General features: G+C 43.2%; 1 protein-coding gene across 7 annotated transcripts in view; it reads right to left on the bottom strand.

Moving 5' to 3' along the window:
- The window catches only part of FGD3 (FYVE, RhoGEF and PH domain containing 3), a 138,868-nt gene that overhangs the window by 27,442 nt on the left and 90,364 nt on the right, over positions 1 to 21,062 (bottom strand). For all 7 annotated transcript variants that reach the window (XM_049895419.1, XM_049895420.1, XM_049895417.1 and 4 more), the window contains 5 exons: positions 20,837 to 20,929; positions 17,258 to 17,337; positions 16,167 to 16,197; positions 14,815 to 14,922; positions 2,133 to 2,195 (listed from right to left, as the gene is read on the bottom strand). In XM_049895419.1, coding sequence (XP_049751376.1) covers positions 2,133 to 2,195; positions 14,815 to 14,922; positions 16,167 to 16,197; positions 17,258 to 17,337; positions 20,837 to 20,929 — 375 coding nt within the window. The remainder of the gene's footprint in view (positions 1 to 2,132; positions 2,196 to 14,814; positions 14,923 to 16,166; positions 16,198 to 17,257; positions 17,338 to 20,836; positions 20,930 to 21,062) is intronic.

Here is a 21,062-nt window from a genome sequence, read left to right as displayed (position 1 = left end):
TCCTGGGGCCAAGCGGAGGTAAGGGAGGTAGGGTGGGGAGGGGGCAGGGAGGTGGACAGGTGGAAGCTGGACAAGGCCGTAGGTCCCACCTGTGCCTTTCCCTGGGCACTTGTCTGCTCAGCAGCACCCCCCTGCCGAGCAGCTTCTCTGCTTACTGACTTGGTTTTCATCCTAAAATCTCCTTACACTCCATCGAGCCACGTGAAATGCTTCCTACATTCCTGAAAGACTCACGGGTCTCCTCAAGGTCACCCTGTGTCTAGCTCCTGTTCGGGCAGATCCCCGGTGAGGGGAGCAGGGGAAGGGCAAAGACAGGTGCCACCTGGGGCCAGCACCACCTCAGCAGGGCTCACCCTGTGTCCACTCATGTACCCAGGGCATGGGATCAGTGTTTTCTTATAAAAACGTAAGTCACAAAAGCAATGCTTGCTGGCATGGCCAGTGAGCCAGGAAGATCTGAGAAGGTTTACGAGGCAAAGGAGCTTGGAGCCCAAAGTCCAAGGCTCTAGTCGTGGCCCCCACCACCACCCCCAGGTACAGGGACCGTGGCCAAGTCACCTCTCTGATCCAAGCCCGTTTCCTCACCCATCCAAATTGGAGTGACCACCACAAACCGCAATAACCTAAAGGGGCAATAAATGGAAATTCGCTCCTGGAGCTGGTTGTTCAGTTCACCAGGTCCTGGGGTGTGGTGGAGAGAATGGGAGGGAAGAAAGGAGGGAAGGGGAGAGGAAGAGACAGAGGGAAAAAGGGAGAGAGGAAGAGAGGGAGGGAATTTCAGAGTTGGAGAGAGGTGGGCAGGAGCATGAGGGATGGGTGAGGTGGCTTGTAGGAGACATTGTGGGGACTACGCCCCAGAGGTGGCAGCCCAGAGACCCTGGGGAGAAGCCCCTGCCTCCGAAGGGAACCCTCTATATACAGGTGGTTCTGTGTCATTTCTCCTGAGCCTGGAGGGCCAAGGGACACACTGTGTGGGCTGAAAGAAGCACCTTCAGGAAGGCAAGCCTGAGGCTCCTTAGCCATTGGTGGCACCAACGAGGAGGCCTGGTGGTTCAGGACCACAGGCCCGGGTCCTGTGCATTCACTGCATGCTGGGAACAGACGTGCAGGGCCGTTTCTAGTCTCCCAAGTGCCCCAGTGCACAGACGAGGCACCAGGGCAGAGGAGGGGCCACGGCCACAGTCACACAGAAATCCTGGAAGGGCAGGGTAGGCAGTTAAGCGCAGGGTTATGGCTAGAGGCCTAGATGGAGGGGGCGCCAGATGGGGCCGGTGAAAGCCAGGGTGCTCACAGCCTCTGTCGCCTCACTGCAGCACGGCCTGCACCCTCCTCGTCCCCCGGCCAGGCCTGGTGCAGCCCCTCTGCCCACCATCAGCTCCTCACAGCCTAAGGTCTCTCCTGGGGCTACTGTGCCCTGCCAAGAGTTGGCACCATGTCCCTTACCATCCAGGGGCAGATTAAACGGTAAGCATGTATGCACCAGTTTACAGTAAGCAAGGTATGCATGGGCTTAACTGTGCTTACTTACTAACCTGGAGGGCTTCACCACATCTTTGTGGTGAAACTCATGTGAAATTCTGCACCCGAGATCACTAAGTAGACACAGTTAAGCCCGTGCTTATTGGGGAATCCGTCCCTGCTACTATCTCACCAAGGCACAGTTCACATGCCACAGAGTACACAAACCCTCCGTGTGCAGCCCAGAGAATGCACCTGCGCTCACAGCTCTGACCAGCACCCACCCAGCTCTGCCAGCGCCAACTCCCCGACCCGTCCCCTGCCATAACTGCTGCTGGGACCTGAGTCCCCATCGCCTGGGTTTCCAGGACCACTTCACAGGCCCAACAGCCAGGGCCCTGAGTCACACAGCTGGGGCCAGCCACATGGTCTCCTGACTCGACAAGGACTGAGGGTCGCTGCCCGGGTGCCCAGCTCGGTCTCTGGGCCGTCCAGCTCTCACAGCTATGTGATGACAACACCATTAAATGCACTTGGTAATTCTCCCACCACCCTGTACACACACACAGCTTGCAAGGAGCTCCACACTGATTACCACCCACACCCTCCAGGTCACGATCTCTCCACACAACAGCTCCAGCCCACCCCTGCCTAAAGCTGCTGTGGTCACTTACCCTTCCAGCGCCTCTGCTGCCATCGGTCGCCACCATAGGCTCCACAGAGCTGGCACCCATCACCTAGGAAGGGCCACAGACAGTGACATGAGGCTCCCTGGCTGCATGGCTGTATCACAAGCAGCAAAGTGACATCTGCAAACCCTTGGTGTTTCGTCCATGGTGGCAGGATCGGTGAATAAGTAGGCTTACATCATTTGCTATGTGACTTCAGGAAGTTCCATTGTGGGCTGGATTGTATCCCCCAAAAAGATGTGTTCAAGTCCTACCCCCTACCCTGGTACCTGTCTATGTGACCTTGTTTGGAAATAGGGTCTTTGCAGATGTTTTCAAGATGGGGTCGTACTGGAGTAGGGCAGGCCCTAAATCCAATGACTGGTGTCCTTATAAGGAGAGGGCAAGGAGGACCACAGACACCCAAGGAAGACAGCTGCAAAGGACGCCGAGGTGAAGTGATGCCACCACAAGCCAAGGAATGCCTGGGGCCACCAGAAGCTTGAAGAGGCAAGGAAGAAGGATTCTCCTGGGAGCCTTTACAGAGAGCATGACACAGCCGACACCCTGAATTGGAACTTGTGGCCTTCAGGACTGAGAGAATTACTTTCTGGTGCTTTAAGCCCTCCCCAGCCTGCTGTGCTTTGTTTCAGGGCAGCCTCAAGAGCTTGAGCTGAGCTCCCTGCTCTCTGGCCTGTCTGTCCCTGAGGCCTCCCCCCGAGAGGGGGCATTTCCTCCTCAGGCCCACCACAAAGTCCGGGGGTGCTGAACAACCCGGGCTCAGGGAGACATCACCCCGTTTCATCTACCTCCACCCTTCACATGGCCTGTGAGGTCTCAGTGCTCCCTGGCCCCTGAGCACAGGAAGGCTCTGAGCTCAGACCCAGGCACGGGAGGAGAGCAGACGCCAGCACACAGCGTGTTCCTGAGTTCTTGTCTGTCGTTCTCTGAAGAAGGCGGTAGTTTTTTGCTTTTTATGTAAATATATACATAACAAGACATTTGCCACTTTAACATTTTTCACATGTACAATTCAGTGACATTAATTATGTTCAACATGCTGTTCAACCATCACCACTATCAGCTTCCAACCCTTTCCATCACCCTAAACAGAAGCTCAGTGTCCCCTAAGCAGCAAGCCCTCTCCCCCTCCCTCCTGCCAGTCCCTGGTAACCACTAATGAGTTTTGGTCTCTCTACATGTGCCTCTCTAGATATTTCATACCAGAGGATCATACAATATTTGTCTCTTTGTGACTGACTTATTTCATTCAGCATGATGTTTTTTCAAGGTTCTTCCATGTTGTCGCATGGGTCAGGACTATATTCCTCCTTATGGCTGAATAATATCCCACTGTATGGATACACCACATCTTGTTTATCCATTCACCTGTTGATGAACATTTAGGCTGTTTCCACCTTTTAGATATTGTGAATACTGATGAAATGAACATCAGTATACTGGAGGCCTGTATCTGTCTTCCTGCTTTCATTTCTTCAGAGTGCATGCTAGGAGAGAAATTGCTGGATCAGACGGCAATTCTGTGTTTAACTTTTCTGCAGTGGCTGTACCATTTTACAATCCCACAAGAAATGGATGAGGGATTCCATTTCTCTACTCCTCGCCAATACCTGTTGTTGTCCTTTTTTAAAATCATAGCTATCCTAGCGGGCATGAAATAATAGCTAGTTCTGGTTTTGATTTTCATTTCCCGAACGACTAATGACGTGGAACATCTTTCATCTGCTTATTGGCAGTTTGTATTTCTTCTTTGAAAAAAAAATCTATTCAAGTCCTTTGTCCATTTTCTGTTTGGGTTGTCTTTTTGTTGTTCGGTTGTAGGAGTTCTTTATATATTTTGTATAGTAAACCCTTGTCAGATATATGGTTCTCAAAATTTTCCTCCCAATTTGTAGTTTGTCTCTTCACTTGTTGATAAAGTCTTTTGATGAACAGAAGTTTTTACATTTGATGAGGTTCCATTTATCTATTTTGTCTTTTGTTGCTTGTGTTTTGGTGTCTGTATCTAAGAATGCATTGTTTAAAACTAGGTCACAAACCATTACTGCTATATTTTGTTCCAGAGTTTATAGTTTTAGTTCTTATATTTAGGTTCTTGATCATTCTGAATCAGTTTCATATATAGTGTGAGGTATGAGTCCAGGTTCATTCTTTTGTTTGTGGAAATCAAGTTGTCCCAGCACCATTTATTAAACAGACTATCCGTTCTGCACTGGATGGACTTAACATCCTTGTTGAAAATCAGTTGACCATAGAAGCACTGGTTTCTGAACTCTCAATTCTATTCCATTGGTATATATGTTTATCATTATACAATACCAGACTATTTTGATTACTATAGCTTTATAATACGTTTCGAGGCCAAGAAGTGTGAGTCCTCCTACTTTGTTCTTTTTCAAGGCTGCTTTGGCTGTTTGGGGCCCCTTTCAGTTCCATATAAATCTGAGGATTGGCTTTTCAATTTCTGCAAAGAAGGCTGTTGGAAATTTGATGAACATTGTGTTGAATCTATAGACTGCTTTAGGTAGAACTGACAACTTAACAATATTAAGTCTTCCAATCCCTGAGCACAGAAAGTCCTTCCATTTATTTAGGTCTTCTTCTAGGTCATCTTTCAGTCATATTTTATAGTTTTCAGTGTACAAGTCTTTCACTTCTTTGGCTAAATCTATTCCTGGGTATTTTATTCTTTTAGATGTTATCGTAAATGGAATTGTTTCCTTAATTTTCTTCTCAGGTTGCTCATTGCTGATGTATAAAAACCAGACTGATTTTTGTGTGTTGACCTGGTATCCTGCCGCTTTGATATATACATTTATAAGCCCTAGTAGCTTTCTTGTGGATTCTTTGGGGTCTTCTATATATAGAGAATCATGTTGCCTAAGAAAAGGGATTGTTTTACATCTTCCTTCTTTTTATTTTTAATAATATTTTACTGTATTTTCAGTGAAGGTTTACGCAGAAGTTTAGGTTCCCATTCAACAATTTCTACGCAAATTATTCAGTGACATGGGTTAAATTCTTCACAATGCATGAGCATTCTCATTATTTCCATTCTGGTTGTCTCATCTCCATTAATCTAGTTTCCCTGCCCCCCTATATTCTCACCTTTGTTTTAAAGAAATTATTGACCATTTGGTCTCATATTGGTGATTTTTTAAAGGAGCACAGTACTTACGGGTGATATTCATTATTTTGTGAGCCAATCTGTTATTTAGCTACAAGGTGAGCTAAGGAGTTAGTTCTAGTTTATGGTTCGAAACGTATCTCAGGGTAATAGTCTCAGGGAGTCCTCCAGTCTTAGCCAATCCAAAAAGGTCGTTTTTTTTTTTTTTTAGGGATTTGAGGTTCTGCTCCCCATTTTTCTTCCATTCTATAGGGGCCCATCTATTGTGACCCTGATTAGAATGGTTGGTAGTGGTAGCTGGGCACCATCTAGTTCTTCTGGTCTCAGGGTAAATGAGGCCATCTTTCACATAGACTATTAGTGCTATAAACTAGTTTCTTCTTCAGGTCTTTGGTTTTCTTCTTTCTCTTTTGCTCTGGACAAGTAGAAACCAATAATTGTATCTTAGATGGCTGGGCACAAGCTTTTAAGATCTCAGACACTACACATAAAATTAGGATGTAGAGCATAAACTTTATGAACTATATTATGCCAATTGACTAACGTGTTCCACAAGACTATGGTCCTAATCCTTCAAACCCGGAAAACCAATCCTGTGAGACATTTGGTTGAATCTAAGTAGTATCTGTAACTGTGCCCCCTATATCCTTTATTATATATATACACACACATACGTGCATATATATATGCATAAACCTATATATACACACACATATACTCACATATACATACCTATAAACACACATGCCTACATACATACATATATGCCTACACACATATTTTTGGTTGTTTTTGCTGTTGCTTCAAAATTATATATGCCATAGCAATTACCAACAGGTCTTTTTTCTTGTGTACATTTTAGTGACATCACTTACCTTCATCAGGTTATGTGCACTTCACCCTCATTCAGTTTTACCTTTCCTAACACCAAAAATACCAAGTGTCTACTATCTAGAGAATGAATCCTCCTTTCCCCCATTCCTGGTAACCACTAATGAATGTTAGTTTCTGTATATTTACCTGTTCACGTCATTTCATAAACAGAACATGCAATATTTGTTTTTTTGTATGTGCGTGTGGTTGAATTATTTTACTCAACATAATGTCCTCCAGGTTCATCCATGTTCCAAGATGTTTCATGCACTCATTTTTCTTTATCGCTGAGTAGTATTTCATTGTACTTATGCACCACATTTTACTTACTCTTTCCATTGATGGGCACTTAGGTTGTTTCCATCTTTCTGCTATTGTGTATAATGCTGTGATGAACATATATGTGCACATTTCTGTTCGTGTCACTTCTATTAGATCCTTAGGATATATATAAAAAAAAACTTAAGAGTAAAATTGCTGGGTTTAATTGTAGCTCTACCTCTATTGTTTTAAGGAACCACCAGACTGATTTCCACAATGGCTGTACAATTTTGCATTCCCACCAGCAATGGATGAGGGTTTCAATTTCTCCACATCCCCTGCAACACTAGCTATTTTCCTTTTTTTAATCTTAGCCATCCTAGTGGGAACAAAATGGTATCTCATCGTGGTTTTGATTTGCATTTCTCTGTAGGCCAATGACATTGAACACCTTTTCATGTACCTGTTGGCCATTCGAATAGTATTCTCTTTGGCGAAGTGTCTGTTCATGTCTTTTGCCCAGTTTTTGATTGGGTTGTTTGTCGTTTTGTTGTTAAGTTACAGAATTTTCCTGTATACTTTAGATACTAGACTGTTATTGGTTACATTCCCAAAGATGTTTTCCCAGTCTGTAGGTTGTCTCTCTACTCTTTTGATAAAGTCTTTTGATGAACATAAGTACTTAACTTTTATGCAGTCCCAGTTATCTATTTTGTTTTCTGTTGGTCATGCAATTGTTGTTGTGTTTGATAATTTATCATTGAAAAAAATTAGGTCCCAAAGCCTTGCTTCCATGTTTTCTTTCAAGAACTTTATGGTTTTAGATTTAAATTTCCGTCTTTGATCCATTTTGAATTAGTTTTTGCATATGGTGTGAAGTGTGGCTCTTGTTTCATTTTTCTGAATGTGGAAATCTAGTTTTGCCAGTACCATTTGTCGAAGAGACTGTTCCTTCCCCCATTGAATGAATTTGGCTTCCTTGTCAAAAATCAGTTGACCATAGATGTTTGGATTTATTTCTGAATTTTCAATTCTATTCTTTGGTCTATGTGTCTATCGTTAAATCAGTACCAGGCTGTTTGCTGTGTAATATGTTTTGAAGTCAGGAAGTGTGAGGCTTCCTACTTTGTTCCTCTTATTCAAAATTGCTTTGGCTACTTGGAGTCTCTTGTGTTTCTATATTAAGCTGAGGACTAGTTTTTCCTTTTCTGTAAAGAATGCTGTTGGATTTTTGATCAGGATTGCATTGTATCTGTAGATCGCTTTGGGTAGTATTGATATCTTGACTATATTAAGTCTTCCAATCCATGAGCACGGAATGTCTTCCCATCTATTTAGGCCTTCTTTAATCTCTTTCAGCAATGTTTTATAATTTTCATTGCATAGATCTTTCACATCCCTGGATAAATTTATTCCTAGATATTTTATTCCCTTAGACGCTGTTGTAAATGGAGTTGTTTTCTTAATCTCTTTTTCAGATTTCTCATTGCTGGTGTTTAGAAACCCAGTTGAATTTTTTGTGTTGACCTTATATATACTTTACTAAATTCTTCTATTAGTTCTAGAAACTTTTTAGTAGATTCTTTGTGATTTTCTGTATATAGGAACTTGCCATTGCGAAAAGGGATAGTTTTACCTCTTTCTTTCCAATGTGACTTTTTCTTGACTTATTGCTCTCACTAGACTTCCAATACAATATTAAATGGGAGTGGTGAGAGTGGGCATCTTGCTGCGTTCCCATTTTCAAGGGAAAAATTCTCAATCTTTCTCCACTAAGTATAATGTTGGCTGTTGGATTTTCACAAATGCTCTTAATCATGTTGCAGAATTCTCCATTTATTCCTACCTTGGTAAGAGCTTTTATCAAGAAAGGGTGCTGGATTTTATCAAATGTGTTTTTTGCATCAATTGAGATGATCATGTGGTTCATTTCTTTTGTTCTACTACTGTGGTGTCTTACATTGACTGATTTTCTAATGTTGAACCAACCTTGCATTCCAGGAATAAATCCCATGTGATCATGACGTATAATTATTTTAATATGCTGGTGGATCCTGTTTGTTAGTATTTTGTTGAAAAATTTGGCATCTATAGTCATAAAGGATATTGGTCTGTACTTTTATCTTATGGGGTCTTTGTCTGGTATTGGTACCAGAGCAATGCTGGATTCATAGAAAGAGTTAGGGATTATCCCTTTTTCCTCTATTGTTGGAAGAGCTTCAACAGGATTTGTGTCAGTTCTTCTCTAAATATTGAATAGAATTTCTCAGTGAAGCCATCTGGTCCTAGACTTTTCTTTGTTGGGAGGTTTTTTATTTCTCTTCACTTGTTATGGGTCTGTTGAGGTTTTCTACTTCTTTTTGAGTCAGTTTAGGTAGGTTACGTGTTTCTAGAAATTTGTTCATTTTTCATCAATGTTATCAATTTTGTCAATGTATAGTTGTTCATAGTTTTCTGTTATGATCCTTTTTACTTCAGTTGGTTCAGTTGTCATGTCTCTGCTTGCATTTCTTGTTTTGGTTATTTGTGTCTTCTCTCTTTGTTTCTTTGTCAGCCTAGCAAGTGATTTATCAATTTTATTGATCTTTTTAAAGCACCAACTTCTGGATTGTGGATTCTCTCTACTGTTTTCCTGTTCACTATTTCACCTATTTCTGCTCAAATCTTTATTATTTCTTTTCTTCTAGTAGCTTTAGGTGTAGTTTCCACTTCTTTTTCTAGCTTCTCAAACTATAGAGTTAAACTACTTATTTGAGATCTTCTTTTTTAATATAGGTATTCATTGCTATAAACTTTCTTCTGAGGACTGCCTTGGTTGCACCCCATAAGTTTTGGTATGATGTGTTTTCATTTTCATTTATCTCCAGGTATTTTTTATTTTCACACTTGATTTCTTCCTTGACTCAACCGTTATTATAGTTTGTTGTTTAATTTCCACGCATTTTTGTGTTTCCCAGTTTTGCTTCTGCTGTTAATTTCTAATTATTCATTTGTGGTCAGAGAAGATACTTTGTACAATTTCAATGTTTTAAAATTTGTTGACACTTGTTTTGTGGTCTATCATATGGTCTATTCTGGAAAATGATCCATGTGCATAGGAAGAAAATTTTTTTAGTTTTCATGAGTGCTCTATATATGTCCTTTAAGTCTACTTGACTTATGGTATTATTTAAGTCCTCTGTGTCCTTACTGGACTTCTTTTTAGGTGTTCTGTCCAGAATTGAAAGTGATGTTTTGAAGTTCCCAAGTATTATTGTGGAGTTGTCTATTACTCCATTCATATCAGTCAGTATTCATTTGATATATTTTGGAGCACTGATGTTAGTTGCGTATATGTTTATAACTGTTATGTCTTCTTGAAGAATTGACCCTTTTATTATTATGTAATGTTTTTCTTTTCTCTTATAATAGACTCTGATTTAAAGTCCATTTTATCTGATACCGGTATGGCCATCCCTGTTCTGTTTTTGGTTACTAGTTGCATGGAATATTCTTTTTTAGTTTAAGCCTGTTTGTATCCTTGTGTCTAAGATGTGTCTCTTGTAGACAGCATAAGGATGGATCATGTTTTTTATCCATTCTGTCACTCTCTGTCTTTTGAATGGGGAGCTTAGGTAATTACTGAAAATGAAGTACCTATTTCATTCATTTTGCTGATTGTTTTTTGTGTGTCTTATATCTTCTCTGTCCCATTATTTATTATTTTTTGTGTTTAGCAGCTTTTTTATGTTGAGCCTTTTTGATTTCTTCCTTCTTCCCTTTTGTGTATTTTTTTCTAAGTAGCTTCTTAGTGGTTACTACAAATATTACATTGAACAACTTACAATTACAGCAGCTTATCTCAGCTTGCTTGCTGCTGGTATATAATCCTTTTCATATGGTTTTGAATTTGGTTTGCTAGTATTTTCTTTAGGAATTTTGCATTTATATTCTTAAGAAGGAAACCCTGGTGGTGTAGCGGTTAAGTGTTATGGCTGCTAACCAAAATGTTGGCAGTTTGAATTCACCAAGTGCTCCTTGGAAACTCTATATGGCAGTTCTACTCTATCCTATAGGGTCACTATGATTTGAAGTTGACTTGATGCCAACTTTTTTTTTTTTTTTTATTCTTAAGAGACATGGGTCTGTAGTTGTCTTTTGTAGTGTCTTTGCCTGGTTTTGGCATTAGAGTAACGCTCATCTCATAGAATGACTAGGAAGTGTTCTCACCTTTCCATTATTTGGAAAAGTTTAAGAGGGATTGAGGTCACTTCCTCTATAAATGTTTTAGAATTCCCCAGTAAAGCCATCTGATCTATGTCTTTTTTGGGGGGGGGAGGTTTTTTGATTACTGATTTGATCTCATCACTTGTTATGGGTTTATTACAATCTTTTTCTTCTGAGTTAATGCAGGAAGATTTGTGTTTCTAGGAATTTATTCATTTCATCTAGATTATCTAATTTGCTGTCATACAATTGTTCATTGTATTTTTTTATGACTCTTTTTATTTCTGTAGGGTCAGTTGTAATGTCCCCACTTTAATTTCTGATTTTAAATATCTGCACCTTCTTTTTTTCTTTGTCAGTCTACCTAAAGATTTGTCTATTTTATTTCTTTTCAACAATCTAACTTCTAATTTTATTGCTTCTATTGTTTTTTATTCTCTATTTTATTTATCTGTGCTCTGATCTTTATTATCTCATTCCTTCTAGTCGCTTTGGGTTTGGTTTGCTCTTCTTTTTGTAGCTCTTCAAGTTGTAAAGTTAGGTTATTGATTTACGAGCTTTCGCCTTTCTTAATGCAGGCATTTACAGCTATAAATTTCCCTCTGAGCACTGCTTTCACTGCATTCCATAAGTTTTGACATGTTGTGCTTTTATTTTCATTAGACTCTAAGTATTTTTTTTTATTTCTCTTTTGACTCCTTCCTGACCCATCGGTTGTTTAACAGTCTATTGTTTAATTTCCATATGTATGTGCATTTTTCAGTTTTCTTTGTTATTAATCTCTAGTTTCACTCCATTGTGGTATGAGAAGATATTTTTTATGGTTTCTATCTTTTTAAGTTTATTGAGACTTGCCTTGTGACCTAACATGCGGTCTATCCTGGAGAATGATCCACATGTGCTGGATAAGAATATATATTGTACTGTTGTTGGATGGGGTGTTCCAGATATATCTGTTAGGTCTAGTTGGTTTATATTGTCATTCGGGTCCTCTATTTCCTCATTGATCTCCTTTCTTGATGTTCCATCTTATACCTTCTTTTCCTCTTATTTTCTCTAATACTGACAACTTTTGTGTTTCATTGTGAACCATTTTGATTCCCTCTTCCTCTCTTTTTGTGTATATTTTTCAGATATGTTCTTTGTGGTTACCATAAGTATTACCTCTAACATCTTGTATTTATAACACCTGGATTAAATTGATACCAATTTAACTTCAATAGCATACAGAAAGTCTATACCTATGCCACCCCACTCCACCCTGTTTGTGTTGTTGTTATCATCAATTTACATCACTATACATCATGTGCCCTATAACATAAAAAAGTGTTGTTATCATCAATTTACATCATTATACATCTCGTGCCCTATAACATACGTTCATACTTATTTTTTATGCATTTGTCATTGTAAAGCATGAAAGACACGACCGCTAACATCATCAAGCAAAAATACCTTAAAACTTGTCTTTATACTTGCCCCTACCTGTGTTTTTTATGGATATTTTTGTTTGTTTGTTTTTCTATGTATGTCTTCAAGTTATTGTCTGGTGTCCTTTCTTACCCATCTGAAGGGCTTAGCAATTAGCATTTCTTGTAAGACAGATCTAGTGGTTACACACTCTCTGATCTTATTTATGTGGGAATACTCCGATTTTGCCCTCAAGGTGAAAAGACAGTTTTGCCAGATGTAGTATTCTTGGTTGATAGTTCTTTTATTTCAGCACTTTGAATATGTCATTCCATTGCCTTCTGGCCTCTAAGGTTTCTGAGGAGAAATCAGCATTTACTCTTATTGGAGGTTCTTTGTATGTGGCAATTTGCTTCTCTCTTGCTGCTTTCAGGATTCTCTGTCTATTGTTTTAAAGAGCATGATTATAACGTATCTCAGTGTGGATTTTTTTTTTTTAGTTTATCCTACTTGGAGTTTATTTAGCTTCTTTAATGAGTAGGTTCATGTCTTTGTCATATTTGGAAAGTTTTCTGGCATTATTTCTTCAAATATTCTTTCTCTGTCTTGTTTTCTTCTGGAATTCCTACGATGTGTATACTGATTTGCTTGATTTTTCCCATAACTCCATTAAACTGAGCACAACAGTCTAGAGCCTTCTCCCTTGTTGCTCTTCAGCCTTCATAATTTTAATTGCCTTATCTTCTTTTTTTTTTTTAAAAAAAGAAAAAAAAATTTTTTTACCTTCTAGTTAACTGATTCTTTTTTCTGCCTGCTCAAATTGGTTGTTAAACTCTTTTAATGAGTTTCTCTTTTCAGTTATTATCTTTTTCAGTTTCAGTATTTCTGTTTGCTCTCTCTTTAGAGTTACATCTTCTTATTTAAATTCTTATTTTGTTCATGTCTTGTTTTCCTGATTTCCTTTAGTTCTTTGTCTGTGTTTTCCTTTTATTCTTTGATCTTGTTTAATATTGTTTTATTATATTCTTCCATTCTGCTCATGATTTGGGCTTCCATAGATACGATTTCTCTCCCTTTGCCTTGTTCACTTGAATGAGCCATCATTTCCATTTTTATGTATGCCATGTCCTTTTTTGTTGAAGCCAGGACATTAGAATTTTACAAGGTGTTGAATTTCTCAATTCTTTCAAGTATTCAGTGTTTTTGACAGCATTACTTTCTACAAGAAACTGTTCAGGAGGAAAACTTCAAGTTTTGCTTACTGCTCCTTCTGCCTGTCTGTGATGATTCTGTTTCAAAAAGTTCAGCCTTCCACCTAGACCTGTTCATCATCTTTCATCATCTCCCAAACACAACAGAGAACACACACTTATCAATCTATCCTCCAGGGAGTGCAGCCTTCATTCTTTGGTTATTGCTCTTCTGCTCTGTGAGGGCTGTGTCTGACCATGTTTTCAGTCCTTTGGCAACTCCCAAACTGATCAAAAAGTTCACACTGAATGAACAGCTCTCTGGTAGTGTAACCTTCAGTCTTTGTTGCCTGTTCCCTCCCCAACTCTGTGAAGGCTTACTTCTCTCAGAGCCAGAGACTGGGACCCTTTCCCATTCTCAGGAAAGCCAGGGGTTGACTAGGACTATGATTGCTGTCTTTGCACCATGCCAGGAGGCATAGGGGTAGGCACTCTTAGAACAGACCACCAGGGAGATCTGTCTTATTAATTTCAGAGCCAGAGCTCAGGGCTTTTCTCTGTGCACAGACAAGCTGTGGGTTGGATAGGGGTGTGAGCACTGCTACAGCCCTTAGTCTGTACACACCACTGCCGTAGTCCATAGAGGCTGACTGCCCACCATGCCTGGAGGGAGAGAGGTGGGTAGTGTGGAAGAGACCCTGTTCCCATCATAGGAGGCTTGTTGCAGATTTGGGTCCACTCACAGTCTTTGTTGCTGTCCTCTGTGCACCAATTCAGAGTCCTGCAGAGCCAAGCACAGATCTCTTGCTGTATTTCTTGGTGTACATGTGGGGAGGATTGGGAGACTAGACCTGCTCACATTGTCATCTTCCCAGAATCTGACAGTAGTTTTCGTTCACAGCAAAAATACAATGTTTCTTCCAAAATACATTCATTAAGCAAAAAAAGGAAGCTGGTTTGGTAAAAAGCATAAGTAACTGGAGCAGTAGGCCGTAGCATCCCTTCCCATCAACAGACCTGAGTCGGCAATGAGTCTCCCACAGCCTATGGAGGTAGTGGGAGGTAAGAAGCTTTCAATGACCATTTTCCAGTGGTGGCATTTGGGGCAAAATATACAATCACAGAGAGGTATTACAGCTACTAGCTTTCCCGGTAGAATGCAGAAAGGGTGCAGTGGCCACTGTGACACTGCTCTGTGGCCTTGGCCTGCTACTTGGCATCTCTGGGACTTGATTTCCACAGTGAGGACAACGGCCCTACAATGCACAGGGCTGCCCCACCAAATATCCGCATGCAGTGGTGCTCCACACACACTCCTGCTTTCCCTCCCACTCCAACCACCTGGGCCACAGCATACCCTGCAAATGCCCAACAGAAGTACACGTGCACCTGCTTTACCACCCTGGCCCATGGCCACCTGCCTGGAGCCCCAGTCCCACAAAGGCCTCAGGGGATGCTTCCTGCTGCCTGCCTGCCCGCCTGCCCACAAATCCCTCTGCTATGAGCCTTTGTCTGAGTCCCTCTGTGATGGGAACCCCCCTACTCTGCCCTGCGGTCTGGTTGAGGCCACAGAGGAGAGGCCCCAGGTGCTGGTACTAACAGATGGTTCTGGAGGGAGGGTGGAGTCTTCATTCCAGCTGAGGGGGCCACTGAAGGCCTTGAAGGTCTCACTGTTCTGCTTGTGCTTCTCAATGGTGGTCCTGATGACCTGGAAAAAGGTGAAAAAGTCAGGGAGCATGTCCAGTGCAGGAAGGGGGTGGGGAGCCATCCCCGAGGAGCACCCACCCAGAGGGTTATCTTATCTCACTCTGACTTGAGATGTTGCGTTCCAGCCCCAATCTGAGATGAGGATGCTGAGGCTCAAGGACACAAGTCAGCAGCCTTTGGTCCTCAGCTGGTCAACATGGAACTGGGGGTCAAGCTCAGGTGAGCTGGCCAAGTCCCCACACCCCACTCACCCCTGATGTCACCCTGTCTCCCACCCCAACATGCTGTGTCCCTCCTCCTGCCCAGGGCCCCAGGGCTATGGGTGGACACTTTCTGGGGACAGTCTGTGCTGGCAACTGCCCAGCTCACAGAAAATCACTGCTGCATTCCCACTTGCCAGTACCAGCATTTCCACCTAATCTCTGAATTTTGTTTTCCTCTCTTCTCTTCCAGAGGTTTCCACTTCATGAATTCTGGAAGCTAGAGGTCCTCTAACAACTAGCATATGTCCACCAAGGCCATGGGACTTAATGCCATACTGGCCTGGCTGTGGCTCCCTGGGGCAGGGCTAGGTGGACCCATCCCTGGTTCTGGACACCCTGAGCAGGCACATGGGGTGGCGTCCACGGGGAAGGGAGAGCAAGAGCCCTGCCCTCTGCCACATCACTCCCTGACCTTTGAGGGCCAGGCTGTAGTTTCTGACCCTGCCCTCTGACCCGCTTTGGCTGGTACTGAGTCCTCCAAGGAAAACAGGGTTAAATCTGCCCTTGGTTCTCTCTGGGTGCTCCCTGTCTCCCTGATAGCACACCTCCCCCCACACCCTGGAAGTGTATTCCTGTGAGGCACATTGCTGGCTGTCGGGGGAAGATGGCCACCAGGCCCTTCTTAGACAGCCTATCGGGACCCTCAAAAGGCAATGGGAAGATGCTCCCAGGAGGGATCGTGGTCAAGACAGCTCAGACCCACCCCCGGGGAAGGAGCACTCTATCTGCTGGCCTCTCCAGCTCCTTCTAGTCTTGCTTATTTCAGGGGGAGGGGGTGGGTGGGAGCCTCAGACAAGCTAATAGAAGGCTTGTGAGTCTGAAGGTACTTCTGAAGAAGATCCCTGCTGCTGCATCACTGCAAAGCTGGGCAGATGGGGCTGACAGTGCCTGGGTCACTGGGACCTCATCTCTGCTCCAACATGACAGGGCCATGGGTCTCAGCAAACTCACCACAGGGTTACTTTAAACTTAGAGACCTTACCTGAATCCATTCGTTCTTCTCTTCCTCTGTCCTATAAAAACAAACAAGCAAAAAATATTTTATTAACCCAGACTTTGATGCTAACTGTAAACAAGCAGGCTGACACTCAGCGTGCACCTGAGCACATACCTAAGCAGCACACCTAAGCAGCAGGGACTGCTTCGCTACTTGCCACCATGTACATGCAGCTCAAGTGCTTAGAAGACTGGCTCTGAGTGATCCAAACCACCTGTTACCAGGTGTGGCCAGGTGTGTGTGGAGCCCTGCTTCACTTTACCTGACAGTGGATGCAGATCAATGCCTCCCTGTAATGCCCAGTGCATTCTTGTTGGTGGGAGGTGGGAGATGGGTTTGCCCATGCACTGCCAGTCAGGGCACAACCCAAGCATCTGCTTCAGCGGGCAGCTTGACAGTAGCCATTAAGATGTAAAACTCACATCCTACTCTTTGACCAGCAACTCCCCTTGAGGAATTTATCTTACAGATATACTGACACTACATACAGAGACCTATGTGCAAGGGCAAGCCTGCTTCAGCACTGTTTGCAGTAGCCAGACTCAGAGGAGCCCAGACACCCATCGATGGGAACTGGTAATGGTTATAATGGGGAATTATGTGGCTTTAGGAAACGGTGCTCAGGTATGTGATGATTTCTGATAAACTGAATTGAAAAAAAGCCAGATGCAGAACAGGCTCCATAGTAAACTGCCATTTGGGATTAAAGAAACAGTTATGTATGTATGTACATAAAAAATTATGGAAGGATACTTAAGAGATGATCAGTTGGGGAGAGGGAGGGACAGGAGGCGGACCGAAGCTTAATTTTCACTGTATTCCCCTTCTAACCCACTGCTGTCGAGTCGATTCCAACTCATATTCCCCTTAAAAAAAAAAAAAAAAAAAAATCCAACTCATATTCCCCTTAGGACTGTCAAATTTTAAACCACGAATAAATAAGTTAATGAAAAAAATGAATGAGTAAATAAGAACACATTGCAGTTACCCTGTTTAGAAAGTGAAGCAATGTGCCAAAATGTCAAGTCAGAGATTTTCACCCAGTAGCAGACAGTTAGAAATAGACTGTGCCTTACCGAGTTTGCAGCTCCAAGGACCTTTTCCTTCCTGTTATAACAAATGTATGAGCTGCATTTTGCTTGACAATATCCTGTACCTAAAGGGACAGTAACAAAAACAAAGCAGTCATGTTAATAGATGTCTTCAATCCAGCCTCACTCCTCTCTAACCCAGAAATCTTCTATAAGGGGGTAGAAGAGGAGCTTGTGACCCCAGTAGGCCTACAGGTCTGCAGGGTCAGGGGTGTCTAAACATAGGCAATGAAATGTGACACTGATTACATTCTTCTAGTTGTACAGCCATTCTCACCCTCCTTTTCCTCTTACATGAGCTGCTCTGATGGGGGAGGACCACTCATCCCAGCCCACACAGGGCCAGGATTTCTCATCCTTTATGCTTGGAATGCTTCCCATCAAGCCCAGCCTACCGTTTAAGGCCCACCTGTGATGCCGCTTCTTCGGGGAAATGTCCTCAGCCAGCCCTTGGACAAGCCAAACCTTTCCCCACTGCGGTATCTGACAGGTACTGCCTCTCCGCAGCATGCGCCCTTGTGCCCTTAGAGACTTCTTTGTTTTGTTTTATTGAATTTACAGAGTAATTTTTATTTTCTTTACACTTCTATTTTCTAAATTCTCTGAAAACAACACACATTACTTTTTTTTGTTGTGGTGTTGTTGAGAATATACACAGTAAAAACATACACCAATTAAAGTTTCTACATGTACAACTCAATGACACTGATTACATTCTTAGAGTTGTACAACCATTCTCACCCACATTTTCTGTGTGGTTTTTCCCTCATTAACATAAACTCGCTGCCTCGTCCTAAGGTTTCTATCTACTCTTTCAAGTTGCTGTCATCTATTTGATCCCATATAGGTAGATCTTAAAAGAGCACAAAGCTCAAGGCACATAAGTCTTTTAAGAAGACTTCAGGGGATACTTTGGGTTTAAGGTTTAAAGATTATCTCAGGGCAATAGTTTCAGGGGTTCATCCAGCCTCCACGGCTTCAGAAAGTCTGGATTACATGAGAATTTGAAATTCTGTTCTACATATTCCCTCTTTTGATCAGTATTCTTCTACAGAATCTTTGATCAAAATGTTCAGTAGTAGTAGCTGGGCACCATCTAGTTCTTCTGGACTCATGGCAAAGGAAGCAGTTGTTCATGGAGACAATGAGCCACACATTCCATATCCTCCTCCTATCCCTGACTCTCCTTCCTCTGTAGCTCCAGATGAATAGAAACCAATTGTTGTGCCTTGGATGGCTGCTTGCAAGCTTTTAACACCCCAGCCACTATGCAATAAACTAGGCACTAGAACAGAAGCATTAAACATGTTATTAGGCCAATTAACTGGGATGTCCCATGAAACCATGATCCTAAACTCCAAACCAAGGAAAAAAATCCCATGAGGTGTCTGGTTATACATAAACAGCCTCAGCAGCTACTCTTGTTTTGTATTTTTGGGCACTGTTGTGAATATTTCTATCACACAACTTTTGCCAATTCGACTTTTTACAGGTGTACAACTTACTGACATCAATTATATTAATCAGTTCTGCAGCTCTATCTTAGAGACTATTGCATAGGAACAATGGGATTCCCATCACTCTGCAGACATTATTGAGTCCTGGGGTGCAGTGCTATGCTATGACCTCAGGTCTGCCCCCACGCCTCTCTGTTTGTAGTAGGGGGATGGTACACTTGGCCATGGTGAATACTCACACACTCAGCCCATGAGGGTGCCATGCACCCATCACCATACAATCCACTGGGAAGGAAAGGGCACTGCCCAGCAACAGATGACCAAACCAGCATGTCCTGACTTCAAATGTCAGAACTAATGGAATATGGTTGTTTCCTTATAAACCACACCCTGAAGAGTCTGCCTCCTTCTATCACTTCCCAAGGCCAGTGAGAAATATGGAACCTACTTGCAGTAAACAATTTGGCCTTTGATCCTGGTTCCTGAGAGTAGGGCCACACCTAAGACTAATGAATGGGGGGCTGACCAGACCAAGAGGGACCACATGGGGATCTGATGCTGATTAAACCTCTTTGGAAGACTGGGTTGGGGTCGGTGGAGCTTCCTGGGTGGAAACAGCTCTCAGAAGGGTAAGCGTGTCTCCTGGGGCCATGGAAGTTCTGCTCTGAGACCCCTCCCAGACTGCACCCTATGTGTTTGTATCCTTTTTCCTGTTAGATTAAAGATAACTGTTTTCCTGCGGTTTGTGAGTCCTCTCAATGGATTACAGTACCTAAGAAAGAGATGGGGCTGGTGCCCACTGACCTAGCCCTGGCAACTGAGGATGACAGGGAAAGGGCTGAGTGGAGCAGCTGGGGCCTGAACTAAACAGGGAAGGGAGGCTGAGACATCCACGGGGACACAGCTGGAATGTGGAATGGAACTTATTATCCACCAAACTTTTGGCATCAGAGGTGTATGATTTTGGTCTCTTTGGACTGGTTTGGCAACAGCTGGTATCAGTAGAAGGTGAGATTCATGAGAGAGAGTGACCTCTGATGATGCAATCAAAATGTAAAAGGGCAGAGGTGCTGTTCCAGGGGTTCTCAGCCTGGCTGTGTGTCAGTGCACACAGGTAGTGATAGCACAATACAAATCCACACCCAGCACCTCGGGCAGGGCCGCCTCCACAGGGCTTCTCCAACAGCTGCGAGGCTGAGAACTTGTGCATCAACAGATCAACTTAATGACAAGACACACTAGAGAAATGGTTTCTTCTACCTGTAGAAAAGTTATTTTTTCCTCTAGTTAGTCGTTATTTTTAATGGTGTTTCTTAACCTGGATTTAGCAAATTTCCAGGTGAGAAGGGAACTTTTTGCATCTTTGAGGCATACCTCTACCTTTTTGAGATGGTTAAGTATTTTAATTTAGCCAAACTTTTTGGGGTGCCCATGAATCCAAAGCCCTCCCCAACAGGAGACAGGGACTGAATCTGTCCCCTGTGGCCCACTCTTATGAGACACTGCCAGGCTCATGGGACAGAGTGACAACAAACAGGCTGTCTAGACCATGCTGCACAGGAGAGGACCAGGCAGGTCAGGCACACATGAGCATACACTACTAGCCGGGGACTTGACAAGTCCCTTCCACCCCCAAGCTTCACCTTCAGGTCTGTACAGAGGCCAGGATCCCCAACCCAAAGGTAAGAGTTCAGCCCAGATTCTCACATCTAGGCACTTAGGAGAGGAGGGACCCTCCCCTGCCCCGTGCCCCAGGCTATGTTGACTTTAGTCTCCAACAACCTCCTGTCTTTGCTTGTCTATAGCCCTCTATCACTAGACCACACTCCACTGGCAGGGGGGCCAACTAGAGAAGCAGAGAGAACCTCAGCAAGTCCCTGCTAAACCCAGCACTGAATGGCAGTACCGTGACAGGCTGGAAGATGGTCCATGCCACACCGGCATTTACAGGTAAAGCCTGAAGCTCAGAGGAGTCAGTGCAAGGTGCTGGGTCACAAGGCAGGTAAGTGCTGCAGCAGCAGGAGACCCAGCTGTTTCCACTCATTCAGCAATAGGGGCGGGGGAAGGAGAGGCTGGGAGTGGGTATAGAAAGGAGGGGCTCACCCACCTGGAGGTCCGAAATGTCCATCTTCTCCCGGACACTGAACTTCTGGCCCATGAGTCTCAGCTTGGGCACACAGTAAAGGACCATGCTGTTGAACTGCAAGAGGGAAGCACAGATAAGCATGGTGGGCACGGGTCCAGTTGTATGGAGGAGTGTGACCCTGTGTGGCCTGGGAAGGGAGTTGGGGCAGTCCCTGAGATGGGCACCAGGGGTTGCAGTCAGGGAGGAG

The sequence above is a fragment of the Elephas maximus genome, chromosome 9, assembly GCF_024166365.1.
Source record: "Elephas maximus indicus isolate mEleMax1 chromosome 9, mEleMax1 primary haplotype, whole genome shotgun sequence".
NCBI lineage: Eukaryota > Metazoa > Chordata > Mammalia > Proboscidea > Elephantidae > Elephas > Elephas maximus.
This window is presented reverse-complemented; position numbering and strand designations above follow the sequence as displayed.